We start from the raw sequence: 20,647 nt of genomic DNA, 5'->3' as shown, positions 1-20,647 counted from the left end.
CATGAGCAAGGGAGGGGCAGAAAGAGAGGGAGACAGAATCTGAAGCAGGCTCTAGGCTCTGAGCTGTCAGCACAGAGCCTGATGCGGGGCTCAAACTCACAGACTGGACTGTGAGATCCTGACCTGAGCTGAAGTTGGATGCTTAACCGACTGAGCCACCCAGGCACCCCTAGAGTATTTTATAAAATGAAAAATAATGTATATAAAGAATTTAGGTAGTAAGTCTTCACCACCCCTCCCTGGGAATGAAATATAGAATCACCTGAGGAAGATACCTGTTTAGTACTAAAACACTCCCTGAAACCAAATATCCACAAAGCAATGAACAATATCTATATAATCCATTAATTAGAGAAATACATAGAATTGTGCAAATGTGGATGTTCCTAATGAGGATTTGTGCAGTACAGTGTTTAATATTTCTGAAATTATATTCTACAGGTAATGAAAAGTAAAGAGTGTACTATAAGGAGGAAGGAACTCTAGACCTTCCCATAAATCTTTTTTTATTTATTATATTGATTTTAATAAAAATACTATCATTTATCAGATAAATTAGGTATATTAGAAAATGTGACCTAATTTTAATGATGTAGCCCATCGTTCATGGTAAAACACTTAAAATTCCTCCTTTATTAATAAAGTGACCCAAGTTCTGACAGATGTAAGGATTTTACTGCTCATGAAAAATGCTTGATGGGCGCCTGGTGGCTCAGTGGGTCAAGCATCCGACTCTTGATTTTGACTGTCATGATCTCACAATTAGATCGAGCCCCGCATCAGGCTCTGCGTTGACAGTGAGGAACCTGCTTGGGATTCTTTCTCTCCCTGCCTCTCTCTCTCTGTCCCTCCCCTGTTCATGCTGTCTCTCAAAATAAATATACTTTTTAAAAAATGAAAAAAAATATTTGACACTTCATAATCTTTGCTGTTAGCTTATTTTTTTTACAGCTAAATTTTTCAAAATTACTTTTGAATTGTTTTGCATTTGTTCTCAGTTTGTTTTATAATTTCAACTCTGCTGAATTCTTTTGAAAATGCCAAGGCCAGAGACAGAAATGACTCCTAGTTAGGAGCCTTCATTTTCATAAAATGAGAGAATCAAAGGAGAAAAAAGGAAGACATTTCTTTTGCCAATTTTGTATATATTTGTGAGATAATGTCTATATAATTGTTTTTGTATTTTAAATAAAATATATTATTGTTATCAAATAAGAAACAAAACATTTAACTATAAACAGTTAAAACAAATACTTGTCAAATATCCACTTAAGAAAATGTTTCTGATGACAGTTTATAACTACTCTACTTGGTCCATACTTTTACAGGGCCTTTTTTCCTAAATGGCTTTAATAATTTTATGTTTTTCTTTTTGTAGCAAATCTTGTATATTTAAAGTAGTCATCAGTCAAATTTTCAATATTTTTTAGTAAAAATGTTCCAAACAGTGTAGCATAAAATTTAGGCATTTTTGTGTTTCTTTAGAATTGTATTGATGTTTCCTTTCTTCTGTTTACTTAACTGCTACCTTTTAATCATCAGTTTCCATCAATTATTCATCATCAGTGTTTCTTTTTTTCCTCTTGCTCCTTTCAAAGGCAGGGGGTAGTAAGGTAAGTATTTTATTAAATAAAATATTATATTCCATTATTTATTCTTTATTCTGTTTTGATCTTTATAGTATTTCCAGGTATTGATTTTTTTTTCCTATAAAACATTGAACTACATTTGTCAAGAAAATTATAAAGTGAAATAAATCCTACAGAAAAATTGCATTTGTATGTGTAGTATGTGGGTGTTGCTGAGGTTCTTCTTGATGGTCATTTGGTTTTACACATGACTATTCACAAAGTGCAGATAGTTTGTTTCTCTGTAAGGGTCGGAGGCTCATAAAAATAGTTAACCACACATATTTATCAGTGACAAACTATTCAATTTATAGACCTGTTAGTTTTGTTTAATGTATATTTATACATTCATTTAAAAATATTAACATAGGGCAGTGGTGATATTTGTATGTTTAATAAAATGGTATGTGCACAAAAGGACTCTCTGGAACACTTTTACAACTCCCTTTTAGTGAGATGAAAATGTCTTCAGGCAGTTTCTGAAACAGGACTGTGTGGAAAAAGCCAGTCTATTTTAGAAGTAAAAAAAGGTACCATTAGGAAAATGCTGGGAGATAAGGATGAAAAAAATAGATTTGAGACCAGATTGTGCAGAAACTCAGGTATTAGGCACTCCTTAACTTATTTGGTAGACAGCAAAAATTCATTATTTGTTTTAAATGAGTGATGTGTGGGGGGCACCTGGGTGGCTCAGTCCGTTGAATGTCTGACTCTTGATTTTGGCTCAGGTCACAGTCCTAGGGTCATAAGATCGAGCCCTGCATCAGGCTCCACACTAACCATGGAGCCTACTTAAGAGTCAGCCCCCCTCCCTCCCTCCCTCCCTCCCTCTCTCCCTCTCTCCCTCTCCCCCCCTTCCTTCTCTCTCCCCTCCTCTCCCCCCTCTCTCCCCCCTCCTCTCCCCCCTCTCTCCCCCCCTCCTCTGCCCTTCTCCCCAACTCAGGCTCTCTCTCCCCTGCTCATGCTCTCTCTAATTAAAAAAAAAAAAGTGAGGGCAAAGATAGAAGTCTAGAGTGTGATGTGACTTCTACAAAGCCTCACACTATCTTAGCAGAAATAAAACATTCAGATCTAGCCTCAGATCTGAAGTAACTTATTCAGGACTGATCTCTGCATTTTAAAGGGACGCTGACAGTTTACAGTGGAAGTTACTTGTTTCAAAACAAAGCTAAGTGGAGATACAGTTGTTGTCTTGGGTGTTAATGGAAGGGAGAAGTGACCTTCCTTTCATGAGCAGTTTCCATGCAGAGTTTAGATGACCGTTTGTCATCGGTGCTACAAAGAGATGTTCTAGACATGTGAAGACTCCCTGGTTTCAGTAGGAGGATGGATGAGATGACTTTTGTGATCTCTTTCAGTTGTGTTTTGGTGATCATATTATTAAAGGGATTTTTTTAAAGTTATCTCCTTTACTAGAAAAATCCCAAATCTACCATGATCTTGAGTAACTCACATTGCCCGCTGGTTTGGACTGGCTGACTGGGACACCCCCTTAGGTCAGGAGGACCTACTTCACCTCCTTAGACAATTTCCTTAATAGCATCCCCAGTGCTACCAGCCTTTTAAGTTGGTTAACATTTTAGTGCCCATTCTTAAGAACAAAAATAAGCATCAGTGTTTTGTTTGAAATTCAGAGTACACTGTAGAAAAATATGAATGGTAAGCTTTAATATTTACAACACAGAACGTGTTCAATGCCCATTTTTCTGTTTTTACTTCCTTCTGATTTTCCTGTCATTCATGGAGTAACTGGAGCTTTTCTAATATGCAGTAATAAATAACAATGGGCCTTTAATACATGCAGTATGGTCTGCATTAAACTTGTAAAAATATTTAGTACAGAAGTATTTTTACTAGTGTTTTAAATTCAAATTTGTGTTGTAATCTTTTCCCTTTTTCATCTGCTGCTGAAAAGAGGTTCCAGGTAATCCCCTCTCTTTGCTATATTTTACGAGACCTAATTATGTATTTTTATCATCTTTCATATTTACCATTAATGAGCTGTGTTGCTTGGTGTTAACAGTTTTCCACGCTTTTCCCCTTTGAAATAAGTATCACTGAAATGAGCAGCATCTTAATTACCGGATTTCTGCTACATAAATAACTGCTTTACCAAAACTTTATTTGTTTAACTTGTATAATTTCATAAGTTGTATAGCTTTATTTAAACAGTAATTATATAAATTACTTGAAAAAATTAAGATATGCTTAATTGTTACAGAGGCTTATGTAGATCAAAATTACCTGTTTGTTGTTTGGATTACAATTAAAGCTGTCAGGTGGTAACACCAAATGAAGTTCACCAACAAAACTGACTTGGAAGAAAAGCCAAGCCTGCTATTATTCTTTAAAATGGTCCTAAGAAAAAGTAAATAAATAAAATTTTTAAAAATTAAAAAAAAAATAAAATGGTCCCTAAGAGAAGCTTTTCAAATGTTAAATACTTCAAGTTGAACTCTATTTATTACTTATGGACATCCAAAAAAGTACATGAAAAAGGTTCAAAACCAAAATTTCTGCAGTAATTTGAAAAGTTCTTTGTGCATGTAATTTTTATGTCACCAGCCACAGTTTCTGTACTTCTGCATTCTACTTTACATTACATATGAACATATGTACTTCTTTTGTATTGCGTGTTCACGATAGAACATTTCGTTTACTTTTATAGATGTGTAACCTGGAAATTGTGAAAATATAAATATGTTGTCAGCCTTTAAATTTATACTCTTTATCACACATGTTGGATTTTTTTCCTACGGGAAAGTCAGTTTGTATCATTATCTGATTTAGTTGTTACAAATTGAATGCTAACTTAAAATTTGGACAGGGGAGTTGATAGCATGATTGATTTGTATCCAGTGTTCAGATTATTAAATATTTAACTAATGGTTATCTGGGATAAAAATAAACCAAATGAGGTGGGTTTTTTAAATTAAACACACAAATTTAGGAAAAGAGGCTCCCCAGTTTTGTTTTTGTTTTTTTATTTGGGTATAGTTGGCACAGTATTACTTTAGTTTCAGGTGTGCAACATAGTGATTTGGCAAGTTTATACATTATGCTCTGCTCACTACAAGTACAGCTACCATCTGTCCCCATACATTGCTATTACAATATCATTCACTGCATTCCTTATGTTGCGCCTTTTATTCTTGTGACTTATTCATTCCATAATGGGAAGGCTGTATCTCCCCCTACCCTTCACCCATTTTGCCCATCCCCATATCTCCCCTCTGGAAACCGTCAGTGTTATCTGTATTTATAAGTCTCATTATGCCTTTTGTTTGCTGATTCATTTGGGTTTATTTTTTTAATATTCCACATATGAGGGAAATCATATGGCATTTGTCTTTGTCTGATTTATTTCACTTAGCATAATACCCTCTATGTCCATCCACATTGTCACAAACAATATTTCATCCTTTTTAATGGCTGTATAATAGTCCATGGTGTGTGTGTGTGCGCGCACATGCGCGCACACCTGTCTTATCCATTTGTCTACCAATGGACATTTAGGTCACTTCCGTATCTTGGCCATTATAAATAATGCTGCAGTAAACCTAGGAGTGCATATATCTTTTTGAATTAATGTATTCATTTTGGAGGGGGGATAAATAGCCAAGAGTGGAATTGTTGGATCGTATGGTATTTCTATTTTTAATTTTTTGAGGAACCTCCATACTGTTTTCCACAGTGGCTGTATCAATTTACATTTCCCACCAACAATGCACGAAGGTTCTTTTTTCTACATATCCTTGCCAACGCTTGTTATTTCTTGTCTTTTTTGCTTTAGCTGTTCTAACAAGTGTAACGTGATATTGGGGTTTTGATTTGCATTTCCCTGGTGATTAGTGATGTTGAACATGTTTTTATGTATCTGTCGGTCATCTGTCTTCTTTGGAGAAATATCTATTCAGGGCCTGTGCCTATTTTTTAATCAGGTTTTTTTTTTTTTTGTATTGAGTTATAGAAGCTCTTTATATATTTTAGATATTAACCCTCTATTGGATATATCATTTGCAGATGTCTTCTCCCATTCAGTAAGTTGCCTTTTTGTTTTGTTGATGGTTCCTTTTGCTGTGCAAAAGCTTTTTATTTTGGTGTAGTCCCCAGTTTATTTTTGCTTTTGTTTCCCATGCCTTAGGGGACCATCTAGAAAAATGTTGTTATAGCTGATGTCAGGGAAATTAGTTAAAAAGTGATCCAGTTCTTTTACATCTAACTGGTTTTCCCAGGACCATTTACTGAAAAACTGTCTTTTCCCCATTGTATATTTTTGCATCCTTTGTTATAGATTAATTAACCATATAACCATTGGTTTATTTCTGGGTTCTTTGTCCTGTTCCATTGATCTGTGTGTCTGTTTTTGTGCCAGTACCATACTGTTTTGATTACTATAGCTTTGTAACATAGCTTGAAATCTGGATTTTTTTTTTCTTTCTCAAGATTGCTTTGGCTATTTGCAGTCTTTTGTGGTTCCATACAAATTTTAGTATTATTGGTTCCAGTTTTGTGAAAAATGCTGTTGGTATTTTGATAGGAATTGCATTGAATCTGTAGATTGCTTTGGGTAGCATGGACACTTAAACAATATTAATGCTTTTATCCATGAGTATGGAATATCTTTCCATTTGTTTGTGTCATCTTCAGTTTCTTTCATCAGTGTTTTATGGGTTTTCAGAGTGCAAGTACTTTACCTGTTGGGTTAAGTTTATACCTAGGCATTTTAAGAGCCTCCACATTTAAATTCACAATGGGAACTCTGTACACCTAATGGGATATTATAAAAAGATCCTAAACTAGTAGTAGAAACAGAGAGGAAGGGGCTAGATATGAGAGCTCCTCCAAAAGTGAAGTTGATGTTTAGTAAATAGAATGGAGAAGAGAAAGAGTTGAAGGCCATAGTAATAGTAATTATCTTTTAAAGAGTGTTGTATGGTTTGTAGTGCTATGTAACTATAAAATGTTTGCTTGACTAACTGATGGTGATGCCATTAACCTTACTGTAGACTTGAGGAGGAAGGAAAGGTAAAGGGCCTGGAGGAGAGTAAGTAATGAGTACAAATTTGAATTCGGACATGATTTATGTTGCCAACAGTATAGAAAGGTCACAGAAATGTTTTCAAAATTCAAGAAGAATGTATCAGATACCTGCCATGTGCACAGTACTGTGATAGAAACTTTAGAGCAGTGACTCAGGCTTCGTTATAATGCATTCCAACAAGAAGTTTTTGAGCCATTAAACTAATATTTGTATATTTATAAATAGTCTGTTCTTGTGTTAATATATTATGTACATTATGAAACATACATCAAAGAAGTTAAAATAAAATGAATAAAAGCTCTCATATCTTCTTTCCACCTTCCTGCCTTAGAAAATGTAAAGAGGCCACAGTATAGTGAGGAACACAGATGGGGTTCGTTTTTGTGAAGGCGTGTCAGATATCTCTCTTTGGAGGGCGGGTGAGGGAGGCTCAGTGAAGGTGCACAGTGATGGATACCTTTCCTCATTCCCACCTTCCCATTTCAGGCCCCCCGTGAGCAGAGCCCCACCAAGGCCAGAAAAACTCCAGACAAACAATGTTGGCAAGAAAAAGAGACCCATAGAGGTAAGGAGAACCCACTCCCCTGTGTTACCTTGTGCTTTAAAGTGTATTCAGAATTCATTCTATTTCCTTCTTGTAAGACAGCCAAGTGTTGTCATTAGTTTGTAAGAAAATAAATATATTGAATAATCTTTTTTTAAGATTTCATTTTTAAGTAATCTCTACACCCAACATGGGGTTCAGTCCCTCAGATTGAGTCGCATGTTCTACTGACCAAGCCATCCAGGTGCCTCTGAGTAATCTTTTTTGTTTGGTTGTAAAAACTAATTGTTAACTGTCAAGTCTGAGTTTTGGATTGATATCCTTCATTTCTTTTTATTTTTTATCTGTCTTTTTTTTTAGTCTTCCGTGAATAATATTCTGAATTGAACTGTCTCTCAAAAAACTTCTAAATGTAAATATATGTGAATGACCTATGGCTTATAGAATCACAGGTGCCTTAGCAGTGTCTTAAGCTTAGTGTTTTGAATTTAGAAGTCAAAGTTTGTCCTTCATGTGATACATTCACTGGGTTCATTGAAGGGTTCTTTGAAGGCTTTACTTCCAAACAAAGAAACCTTCCACAATAATTGAGCAAGAAGGAAAGCTCTCCCAGACATTTAATTAATTCCAATATCAGTAGCCACAAGCAAACTGTGCTGAATCAGGTCAAAAATGAGGCGTTAATCTGTGGGACAATGATTGTTGTACTCCTCCCCCTTGGGAAGCCTCACAAAGTAAAAAAAACGGACATTTTCAGTGGCAGAATTATGTGCTAGAACTTTAGCATGAGTTATCATAGATGATGTACTTAGTTTTCTGTGCCAGTGTCTGATGTACTATTTGGCTCCTCAAAAGTACGTCACTTGGACATAATGTATCCTGAGTTATATGTGCAGATTACATATTTTTACTAACAACACAAATCGAAATATTCTTTTGGACATAAGTATCTCAGTGTTTAATACATGAACTCCTAACAACTAAAATTTTTCAAATCAGATGACTTTGTGATTCCCTTTTCCTTTTTATATATGTAGAAAAGTATGGAGTGTTTCAGCTGCTCAAAGCAGGTCTAAATTTTGTATTCAAAGATTGTAAAGCATCAAAATGCATCCTCCATTTTGAGTGAAGATACCAGTGCTGTATACAAAAATAATGGTGAACATTTAGACATAAGGAATTATATAATGGTTTTATTGTTATAGGACCTTGTGTTGGAGCTTGTTTTTGGCTATCGAGGAAGAGACTGTAGGAATAACGTTCATTATTTAAATGATGGTGATGATATAATTTATCACACTGCATCCATTGGAATTCTGCACAACGTTGCTACCGGTAGGAGACCCCAATTCTCCATCTCCCACTTTTTATTTAGGATTTTGTTACTTATAATCTTAAAATTTTTGTTAAAACTACAAATAAATTACATGAGTCCAGAATGTTCTTCATACTGTTGAATTTTCTAGTAATATTTCAAGTAACCAAATTTACAGTCTTAAGAGAGTATGATATAGCAGAAAAAGATTTCATAATGCAAAGTGATCCTAGGTCTCTATTAGAAGTGAAGGCTTACTGTATGTTGAAATCATGTTTTATAATGAAAGCATTTCTAACTTTATTTCCCCATAACCTTAACATGAAATGGATGGGTTGGTGGTTGTCTCTGATAGGTAGTGATTAAAAGTAGCATGTTGGTGAGTGGTTGCTGGAGAGTAGGGTGAAGGGGCAGTGTTCTTACTGAGGCCTCAGAAGGCCAAGGAAGATAGTGAGAAAGCTGCTTCCCTCTGTCTCTGCTGTGTTGATACTTTTGTTTGATTCAAGGTGAGAAAATACTTCTTGATGTTAATTTAACTGATTGGATTGCTGCAAAGCAAATAAATTCTCATAGCATCATCTAATGATGAATGACATCATAATCCTCCTAGTGACATTCATTATTTAATTTTGAATTTTCTTATGTGTAATTATAAACCTCATAAAGTCGGAAAGTTGGAAGTAAAATTAGAGACTTTTTGGCCCAAACATTTCTGGCTTTTTCCTCTGATGGTTCATTCCGAACAGGCAAAGAATGGCTTATGTGAGTCCTAATCCCCTGTGTCTCCTCAGTATTAATCATTAATATGATTGTCCTATTTTGGTTTCCTAAAGAAAAGGATTCACCAAGATCACACAGAAATCAGTGGTGATTTTCGATTTAATAATTTTGGCCATTTAAAAAATACTTAGATTGGGGCGCCTGGGTGCCTCAGTCGGTTGAGCGGCCGACTTCGGCTCAGGTCACGATCTCACGGTCCGTGAGTTCGAGCCCCGCGTCGGGCACTGTGCTGACAGCTCGGAGCCTGGAGCCTGTTTCAGATTCTGTGTCTCCCTCTCTCTGACCCTCCCCCGTTCATGCTCTGTCTCAAAAATAAATAAACGTTAAAAAAAATTTTTTTTAATAAAAAAATAATAAAAATAAAAAATACTTAGATAATCCAATTTAATTGAGGCTTCACCAAAGAAAATAGAGAAGAGTAAGAAAAGATGATCTAGAAAGGAATGTGTAAATACACTTTCATGTTTATCCTTGTAATGTTCTTTAATTTTATGATTTGTCCTTAATCATTTTTCTACTGAAGGGGTATAGAGAGAGAGGGCAGAAGGGAGACTGGGTACCTCTCCACTTCTCATTATTTGTCCTCTCTAGTTTGGGATACATTGCTGTGTTCACAGTCTGGGAAGTTTTGCCCTATTAGCTGATCTTCAAACTTAGCCAATAGCACATATACTTGCTTGTTTGTTGTTCTCACTAAACTGTCAGCCCTGGGAAGTATGAAGCACATTTCACTTTGAAGAGAAGTTTTAAAGTATTAGATCTGGTAAATGTCATTGTTAAATTGTTTTGTGTTGCTTCACTTTTGGATGATGTCATGTGGATGGACTAGATCACCGTGTAATCACCCTGGGTCCTCTGTAATCTGGACCCAACCTACGCCCTATCCTCCTGACCTCATTTCCCACCTCGCCACTGGACTTAGGCAAACCCACCTTTAGTACGTCTTGCATGGTCACAGGTCTAAGGTCTCTTCGCTGTAAGTCCTATTAGGTAAATCACATACCTTCTTTGATCAGAATTCTTCAGTACCTCCCCACTGACTACATAATAAATATGAAATTTAATAGGTTGACATTCAAAATCCTCTATCATTCTAGTTCCAATTTGCCTTTCCAACCATATCTCTCACATTTATCCTTGACCCTACATTTCAGCCAAATGAACCATATATATGCATACTTAGTACTTTCCTGTCTTTGTACCTTTGCCTAAAGTACTTCTCTACCTAGATTGCCCTTCCCCACCCACCTTCACTTTAACAAAATCCGTCGTGTCAGTCCAAGAGTGCCATATGCCCATGATAAGAAGAATCTTTTCTGCTATGAATTTCCAGAGCAGGCCCCTTCACTCTCTTGTGGTGCTTGATGTCTTTAACCTCATGTTAACTTTCAGGACTCTATCCCTTTAAAGATTTGGTTTTTTTTTTTCCATCCTCATGATAACATGTGCACATTCAGTTCTCAAAAAATATGTATTAAGTTAAACAGAGCAATTTTTTATTGTTCTAGATAAGTGCTTTTGGCTGTTATGTCTTAAGGTTTTCTCAATTTTTTTTTATAGGGACTCAGAGTTTTTATCAGGAACATAATGATGATATACTGTGCCTCACTGTAAATCAGCATCCCAAATTTATCAACGTAGTGGCAACGGGCCAAGTAGGTATGTTTCTGTATTTTAAAAAGAAACAGTTCAAGTAATTGTATTGTTCAAATTAATTCAGTATCCTAGGGAAAAATATATATATTTGGGTATTGTTGAAAATGCGTTTTTATATAAAACACATACCTAGGGGCGCCTGGGTGGCTCAGTCGTTTGAGCATCTGACTTTGGCTCAGGTCATGATCTCATGGTTTGTGGGTTCGAGCCCCGCGTCAGGCTCTGTGCTAACAGCTCAGAGCCAGGAGCCTGCTTCAGATTCTGTGTCTCCTTCTCTTTCTGCCCCTCCCTCGCTCGTGCTCTTGTCTCTCTCTGTGTCTCAAATGTAAATAAATGTTTAAAAACAAAAAAACACACACCCACTTTTACCATATGATTTGCTTCCAGGTATCTTTCTCTCGCTTTGGTTATCTTATTGGTTCAGACAGTTTAGAATTAAGAATAAACTCTTTTATGGTGATTGCAGTAGTTGGATTTAGTCCTTTAGCAGATATTCCTAATTGGCAGAAAGGTTTAATTTAGCATATAAAGCAAAAAGAATTTGGAGAGGAAATTGTAAATAAAGGGGGAGCCAAAAAGTAACCAGACTGACGGGCAGAATGTCTGTGGCAACTAGGACTGAGCTAGGAAGGAGAGAAAAGCTCTGTCTGTTGTCTGTTCCATGCTGTTAAATCCTTCTGCCTTTTTCTTTTCTTTGGCATTGATTTAAGTTGCCAGCTGTTTTAAAAACCACTTGTCTTGCTGTCTTCTTTTAACCCTTTAGAAAACTTAAAGGATGAGAGGGTAGCGGGTCTAATTAGAACCAATACATCTACCAATTAGTGATCACTGCGAACACCACATCATAGATTTGGTCAGTTGAAGCTTCATAAGCTTGGTGTACTTTGTAAAAATGATCCATGTCATTGGGCTTGTTGGATCTTGGTGGGCCTCCGTTGCTAAGCCAACTCTCCAGGTGTCTTTTTCTCCTTGGATAGAATAATTTATGCTTTTAATATCTTCATTTTTCATACAAGTACTAAATGGATCAGTCAGAAACTCGATCTCTGGGTTACAGAGTTCTACAGTTGTACCACAAAGGTGCTTGTGATCTTCCTTTCTGTAAATTTTTCTATTTTTAACAAGAAGTAGACTGATCTTCATGCATTACACACAAAGATTCTAATCTTTGAGTATAAATAGGTCTAGGTCCTTTTTTAAAAATGAGTCTTATTTTTACTCTGAAAAAAATGAGATCACGTTACCATTTTGGTTATAAAAGGTCCTAGTTCAGTGCCTCTTGACATATAGTTATTGTTCAGTTAATTTTTTTGAGTAGATTCATTTATTCAACAAACTTATTGAGCACATGCCATGCACAAAGTATTATTCTAGGTGCTAGGGATATAAGCCTACCAAAAAAAGATAATATCTCTATGTTAATGGAATTTATATACGGTGAATAGAATTGTAGAAGATACGGTTCTTCCATTTCCCAACTTTGCTTTTTTTTCTTTCCCCGTCTCTCTCTTTGTTAAGCAACTTTGCTTTTAACATATTAGTGCCGCAGTTTTGTCTTTTAAGAAATGTTGTACTCACAAATATAATCTTTCATTAAATTTGACCCTCTTCTCCTTTTCCTTTTTTTATTGAGTTATAATTGACATAGAACATCATATAGGCGTACAACTTAATAATTCAGTATTTGTGTCTGTTCCTTTTATTTCGAAAAGTGACACTGTAGGGAAATGTAAAATGGCTAATTGTCTTCCAAGTCAAAGTCCAGGCACTACAGAGGTGAATTTTAGATCATATATGCAGTCCTGTGCCTTGCCCCACTTGCACAGAATGGATACAGAAATTTTTTTACTGATGACTAATGGCACGTAGGATAGACTTGAGAGACCACCAAAGAGTGAGGGACTTTTTCTTTTCTGAACCCCCAGAGTTGAATCAGTAGTAACTTTGACTGCCAAGCTTGTATCATACCTTCAAGGCACAAACAGTCTAAAATGTTTATGGCTCTCTTTGTTAAAAATTATTTAGGTCAGAGGGGAAATATTTGCTTTTGTGGTATTTTAGCCAGTTACATTCAAACTTTTTTTTTTCTTTCCCTTTGTCCCTTGGCTAGAATCTTGGACTCTCAGGGCCAAGCAGAGGTGCATTAAAACTCCAGTCTGTTACAGGGCATTTTGTAAACCAAAATAAGAGTTGTATTATTTAAAACATGTCATTATATTTAAATTGTTAAAATTTCATGCGACTCATTAAATAGAAAGAAAAAAAAGTTTTTATCCAGTAATTGGAAGGTCATATACGTGAAATGTTAATATATGTGTATGATTGAAATGAATGGCTTCACTTACAGTCTACTCAATTTAACATCATAAAACTAATTTTGTATATGACCATTTGTGATTTATATAAAAATTATTTTATAATTAATTTTTAAAGTATTTTAACAAGTATACTTAAGAATGTACTCAGTAAAAATATTTTTAAGTATTTATGTTATTTATGGACAGTTGTTTTTCTGCTGTTTTTCCATTGTAGGTGATTTAGCAGACATGTCAGGTAAGGAAAATTCGGCATTTTCTGTTTTAGTTATATTGTTTAGTATTGGTAGTCCAAATTTTTATTGAGTAATAAGATACTTGAACATATTTTGAAATTTTTTAATGAAAAATCTATTCTTTTAATGTCATGATACTGAGCTCATTCGGCAGTAACAATGATAATTATTTTTAAAACTAATATATTTTGACCTTTTTAGTGTCCAGCACAATTGTAAGCACTTTCTGTGTATTACCTGTGTAATCACTGCAAGGATCCTCCATGGTAGCTATTAACTTGCCAACATCATGTAGCTGCTGAGCGTGCAGCTGGGGGAAGGGCGCCTGGGTGGCTCAGTCAGTTAAGCTTCCGACTTCGGCTCAGGTCATGATCTCCTTGGTTTGTGAGTTCAAGCCCCGCATCAGGCTCTGAGCTGATAGCTCAGAGCCTGGATCCTGCTTTGGATTCTGTGTCTCCCTCTCTCTCTGCCCCTTCCCTGCTTGCACTCTGTCTCTCTCTCAAAAATAAAAATTAAAAAAAAATTTTTTTTTCTTAAAGTGCAGCTGGGGGTAAAAGTAATCTTAAATGTAAATCAGTAGGTTGTGTTGCCTAGAAGTGAAATTTTTTAATTGCTATTTTTGTATGTCCAATAATTGCACATGTTGTATCAACAGATCACTTAAAGATCTAGAAATAGCTTTCTATTACTGATCTTGACCATAGCTTTGTGAATCTAAAAAGCTACTGGATAATGTGTGTCCATTGTTTTTACATATTTACTAGGCTTTTAAAATTTCCTTTTCAGTTTACATAGGAAAAATAGCAGTTTGATAGGAAAATATGTCATGATGTGTCTGTTTCCCTCTTCTCCAGGGTAAAGCAGGATTCTGTGATTTGACTGTTAAACTACAAATGTATCCAACACAACAGGCAATATTTTTGCTCTCTTGGTTACATTCAAGAGCAGGAGTTGGCAAACCAGAGCCCTTGGGCCAAACCTACCTGTTTTTGTATAACCCATGAGCTAAATATAGTTTTTACTAAGTGAAATAGTTAGAAAAAAATCAAAAGAAAATTTCACAGCATATGAATATTGTATGAAGTTCAGATTTCAGTATCCAGAGATAGAGTGTTGGACACAGCCAGGCTCATTCAGTTACATATTGTTTGTGGCAGATTTTGTGCTATAGCAGCCTTGAGTAGCTACAACAGAGACCTCACGTGACCCTCTGGTTGCTTTGCACAGCTGTTTGGCACACTGGAGATGCAGTGATGCTGTCATAACTTGACAGGTTTTGAGCTAACCCACAATTAATTTTATTTAAGCAATGTATATCCATCATGTCGAAACAAGGCAAAAAAAAAAAAAAAGGAAAGTGGACTTTGTCATACTTCTAAGGCACAGTGAAATGTGGATTATATTGTTATCAAATTATATGGTAAATTCGACACTATAGCTGTGCTAAAATAATACAATATATTACATTTTCACACTAAACTTGACAAAAGTATTCCCAGTTCATGGGAAACCCAAGAGTCAGAAAAATTAGAAAATGTAAAAGAATATTTGTGTGAGTATCTCATCACAACAGAATTTCTTCACAGAAATAAAAAATAAAATGAGGCTGCAACCAAGTTTTCTGAATGTTTCATTAGTTAATCAAGAAGAATTTACTGTGAGTTAATTAAATCATGTTTGATTGCAGCAAACATGTGTCCAGAGAAAATAAACTTGTTTAAACCCATTAGCTTTTTGGCAAAACCTATTGCTAAAAGAGTTGAGGATGTTGGGAACAGCATCAGTAGTCAATTAACAAGACCCTAAAAAAAGCAAATAATTCTGAATGGTTTCCCTTGGCTCTTCATGGATTGACAGTTGTTGCCAGTTGCTTATTTGAGGCAATCACTGCCAACTTTGAAGTGACTGAAGAGTTGGCCTCTAGGACTAGTCTTCATGGAACAACTACAAAAGATAGTATTTTCAGAGAAGTTAAGAAAACATTAATTCAGTACAGTCTGAAGTGGAATCTGCTAAGATATGTGCCAACTGATGGTGGTAAAAACATATGTGGAGCTGGAGCAGAAAAAGGGTTAATGGGTTAATAAGTTTACAAAACTGGTGAAAATTTAAGGTGTTTAAAGCCTATGATTCATTGTGCCTGTTCGTCATCAGGTAGTTTGTGAAAGACATAGCAGTGTATCATGTGTTATTGACAACCTCACTTTGTCTTTGAGAGTCAACAGTTAACTTCATTTGTTATCATAGAATTAGCCATCATCAGTGCCATGAATTCATGTTAGAAATAGAAGCTGAGTGTCCTAACTCACCCAGTGGTTTAGCAGTAGTAGCTTTATTGCAGTTTTTGGAGCTCAGAGCCAAGGCTGAAATTTCTCTGAATGAGAAAAGTACTGCCGTCAATCTGTATTATGGAAAACTTAATGGCCTTGGAAATTAGTTTTTGCTGCAGACTTGATCATGTTTCTTAATGAATTCCACCTGAAATTACAAGGAAACTACAGTTACAGTAACAGCCTAAAATTACAGTTAAGGTGAAATTCTACAGTCAGGTCATTGATGGCGACTAATGTTGAATCACAAGTAACATCAGACTGCATGATACACTTCTCATGGTGCCAAACATTGAACCAAGTGAGAATCCCACTTGCCGCAAATGTATTTTCTGGTCTCAGACTGCAGTTCCAGCAGCACTTTTCAGATCTTGATGCAAGTGAGAAGGAAATTTCCACATTTCAAAACTCATTTGAACTGAAGTTGAAGAACTCCATGTAGGGTTCAGTTCATGGTGATTACTCTGCAATGGAAAACATGCTAAAAAGGCAGATATAAAGACAACACTCTAACTGAATCCTCTAAATGCCTTCCACGTGATTAATATGCTCAGTTAAGATCTTGTACTTTTGGATCAATATTTGAATTTGTCAGTAACTATCTACATGAGACATTTTCAAAGTTGAAATATGTAAAATTTTTACAGGCAAACATTTGCAATTGATCTTGATGAGAAAGAACTCTCAATTGGAAGCTTACCTTGTTATCTCCAAAGAATTTTACTCTTCTCATAGTGGATCTTTATTATAAAAAGTTCACTCTCCAGGCGCCTGGGTGGCTCAGTCAGTTGAATGTCTGACTCTTGATTTCGGCTCAGGTCATGATCCCAGGGCCATGGGATGGAGCCCCGTGTTGGGCTTTGTGCTGAGCTTAGAGCCTGCTTGGGATTCATTCATTCATTCATTCATTCATTCATTCATTCATTCTCTCCCTCCCTCCCTCTCCCCTGCTCATGCTCTCTCTCTAAAATTAAAAAAAAAAAAATCACTCTGTGATTTTCATCAATAAAAATGTAATGGAAATTTTTCTCTCATTAGATAAGTACCTGCATAATATCTTCAATTTTGTGGCTTATTTTCTGACCCTTTACAGAAAAGTTTGCAGCCTCCAGCTCTAGAGGCAGAGAGGCAATAAATAAGTAAACTTTTTAAAAACTTTTTTAGTTTTTCAAAAAAAATTTAAAACATTTTTATTTATTTATATTTAATCTTTATACCCACTGTGGTTCTCGAACTCACGACCCCAAGGTCAAGAGTGTACATGCCTCTGACCGAGCCAGTCAGGCACTCCAATAAGTAAACTTCTGAAACTAACATGACCTGAGATGGTGAGATGATAAAAACAATAGGATGATGTCAATAAAACTAGATGTTTGTTTTCTTGAGGTGGTAACATTCAGCTGGGCCAAGAATGAGAACAAAAAAAAAATGACAGCTGAGGGATGAACTGGGGGACTCCAGGCTGAGGCTGTTTTGGGGAGTCCCAAGACCCACCCATACATTCAGTGATTCACTAGTAGGCATTCCGGGGCCCAGAGATTGTTAGGGCTATAGTTTCTTACACTAATCTGCAAGGGAAAAAGACACACTGGGTGAAGTTTAGATGCTACAGGATCATAGATGCAGTGTTTTGCCCAGGGACACCCACTTAAGCCTTAGAGTTCAGGCCTTTTGGGGTGGAAGGGCTGGTAACATAGGCACAGATCAGCCACAACTACTGAAATACCAGAAGAAAGCAGGTGTTCAGTACCCCAGGTAGACAAAACAGCCTTATTAACATAGGGACCATTTCAGAAGTCAAGTTCTCACACACTTGCAAGCAGGCCCTTCTAATGATAGCAACTTCAGGCTTGTTTATGTTAACTCTTTACTGTGCAAACCTTAAATCAAGAAACAGGAAGGTGAGTGTGGAGGAGTAAGGCCTCTAAGATGAACTTGGAGAAGGAGAAGGGGGTTAGGAATCAGGTGCATGGGGCTTTGCAGATCATGGAGAGGAGTTTGGATTCGCGCTAAGTGCAGAATCCATCATGGAGAGTGTTAAGGGAGTGAGTTGATCTCATTTATGCTTTGAGAAAATCACTCTGCACTATTAAGGATGCAGAAGAGAAAGAGAAGTAATCAGAAAGTTGGGAGGCTGTTATAATAGTCCACGCAAAAGACATTTTTAACTGAGGTGGCAGGAATGAAAATGGAGAGAACGCTAGACAAATACAGGACGTATTTTGGAGGGAGAGCCAGTGGTCCATTCTGATGAATTGGATGTGAGGGCATGACAGAAAGTGAGGAATCAAGGCTGTTAATTTCTTGCTGGAGCGGCTGGCTCACTGAGACGGGAGAGTACTTCCAGAGAGACAGTTGAACAGGAAGAAATTCAGAGACCTGAGGATTAAAGGGAATGCAAGAAAACTGGTAGGTTTGGGGGTGAGAAAATAAGCTCGTGTCTGGTAGCTTCTATGTTGTTCATTTCATCAGCTGAGGGTGAGGAGGTGGCAAAGAAGGTGGAGGATAAAGTTTTGAAATGGTCAGTTTGGGATGTGGGAGAGTGAATACATAACAGAAAATACATAATTACCCTTTGAATCCATTAGACGTTTTGTGAGTGGACACTAAGGGGACATCTTCTCTGTCTGACAAAGCCTGCCTAAGACAGTGGTAAGAATTTGACATTTTTGATCCTTAAGGCAATTCAAAGGGAGAATTCTCTGTACCCCCAAACCCCCCATTTGTAGTTACTGTTTGTCACAATGGTTAGTTGTCCATTAAGTGACTTTAAGGATCTTCCATGTTGTCCTGTATGACAGAAAATCAGGAAATATATTCATCCTAAGGTTGGTTGCATTCATGGTCACAAAAGGGCTGCCAGTACCAGTTAGAACTACATGCTTCTTTGCTTTCATCTAGTTGGGAAGCAGATAAAAACCCTTTTTCAGAACCATGAGCTTAAAAGTCCTTCAGTTTAGCCTGATTGAGTCATTTTAAGACACAAACCAAACCCCAGACTAAGAAGACCTGGGGAGTACCATGTGCTGATTGGCTCAAATCTGGGTTACTGAACTAAATCACTGCTGCTGGAGGCAGAGAGTGGGGAGTGTGAGTGTGGGTGGCTGGGGGTTCGGGGAAGTCATCAATCACAGCAGGCTTAGACTGGTGAACTGAGCAAGCAGGGTCTCTCCCTGAATCACTTGCTCTACATAAGGGAGGAGGGGATTCCTGAATAAAAGCATAACTTTATTAAGAAGGAAGGAGGTAATGGATAGTGGGTATGCTGCAAGGAGTTGTCCCCTGCGGAAATTAAAGAGTGAGATACAGTTGTTATACTTGATGGCCCATATTAAAATTTTGTTAAAAATACAGTTTTTATAATACTACACCAAAGGCCAAGTAGAGGATGGAGAAAGAATATCCTTTAAAACTTTGGTTCTTATAAGATCCAACTAGTAATTGAAAGAGACCCTTGTGGCATCTCTATACTGGAGAGTAAGAGTCAGGAATGCTTATAAAGTCAGTGGGATTGGGGCGCCTGGGTGGCTCAGTCGGTTGAGTGTCTGACTTCGGCTCAGGTCATGATCTTGTGGTTCACAAGTTTGAGCCCCACATTAGGCTGTCTACTGTCAACATGGAGCCCACTTCAGATCCTCTATCCCCCTCTGCCTTTTCCCAGCTTGTGCCCTCTCTCTCGCTCTTTCTCTCTTAAAAATGAATGAACATTAAAAAACAATAAAGTCAGTAGGATTGATTTTCCAGAGATAGCTTGATATGATGGAAGGAGCACGCACAGAACCTGAATTCTGAGGACAGCACACTGAAGTGCGTGTGACTTAGGGCCTGGCTGACTTCATAGGAAAACACACCTGCCTAGTAGTGGAGCTTTGATGTGTCTCCTGTTACGGACCTAGCCCGTGACAGGCACCCGTTAGCTGGTGGCTTGTAGGAAGGGAAAGAGTGAGAAGAGTGTCTGTGTTACTCCAGCATCGTGAATGACCCTTTTTGAATCATAGAAAATAAAATGTAATGAACACAATTTAATCTTTCTTTAGTAAGTTAGAAAAGCCTTGAAAATTTGTAGTGATTGGGGCGCCTGGGTAGCTCAGTCAGTTAAGCATCTGACTCCTGATTTTGGCTCAGGTCATGATCTCACGTTTCATGAGTTCGAGCCCAACATCGGCCTCTCTGCTGACAGTGTGGAGCCTGCTTGGGGCTTCTCTCTCTCTCTCTCTCTCTCTCTCTCTCTCTCTCAAAATAAACTATTTTTTTTAATTTTTTTTTTAACGTTTATTTATTTTTGAGACAGAGACAGAGCATGAACGGGGGAGGGCCAGAGAGAGGGAGACACAGAATCCGAAACAGGCTCCAGGCTCTGAGCTGTCAGCACAGAGCCTGACGCGGGGCTCGAACTTACGGACTGCGAGATCATGACCTGAGCTGAAGTCGGCCGCTCAACCGATTGAGCCACCCAGGCGCCCCTCAAAATAAACTTTAAAAAAATTTTGCAGTGATTTAAATCTTAAATACTGTCACTGAAGGAAGTTTAGAACAGTCTAAATATGTAGCAGTCCCATGTCATGGTCATACCTGAATGTTGTAAAACATAAATTTCAGGTATACTGTCCTTACCATCTCATTTAACTTTTTATGAAAGCCTGAAAAGCTCAGTAATTCAACTTTCTTAAGATTACTTGCTATTTAATTTTTAGATAAATAAAAGTATTTGTAGTTTTGACATATTAAATTTGGAGGCAAAACTGAATGATGTTTCTTAAAAATCCATTATCTGCCTCATCACATTTAGGCAAATAAAG

The 20,647-nt window shown here is 36.9% G+C and overlaps 1 protein-coding gene across 10 annotated transcripts in view; it reads left to right on the top strand.

The window, feature by feature from the left end:
* The window catches only part of EML5 (EMAP like 5), a 176,187-nt gene that overhangs the window by 141,762 nt on the left and 13,778 nt on the right, over positions 1-20,647 (top strand). For 7 of the 10 annotated variants that reach the window (XR_008299587.1, XM_027066368.2, XM_053224806.1 and 4 more), the window contains 4 exons: positions 7,159-7,237; positions 8,422-8,551; positions 10,872-10,970; positions 13,500-13,520. Coding sequence is in view for 9 of the 10 variants with exons in the window: in XM_027066368.2 (XP_026922169.1) it covers positions 7,159-7,237; positions 8,422-8,551; positions 10,872-10,970; positions 13,500-13,520 (329 nt within the window). In the remaining variant the exon portion in view is untranslated. The remainder of the gene's footprint in view (positions 1-7,158; positions 7,238-8,421; positions 8,552-10,871; positions 10,971-13,499; positions 13,521-20,647) is intronic. The other 3 variants (XM_027066369.2, XM_053224803.1, XM_053224808.1) reach the window with 2 other exon arrangements.

The sequence above is a fragment of the Acinonyx jubatus genome, chromosome B3, assembly GCF_027475565.1.
Source record: "Acinonyx jubatus isolate Ajub_Pintada_27869175 chromosome B3, VMU_Ajub_asm_v1.0, whole genome shotgun sequence".
NCBI lineage: Eukaryota > Metazoa > Chordata > Mammalia > Carnivora > Felidae > Acinonyx > Acinonyx jubatus.
This window is presented reverse-complemented; position numbering and strand designations above follow the sequence as displayed.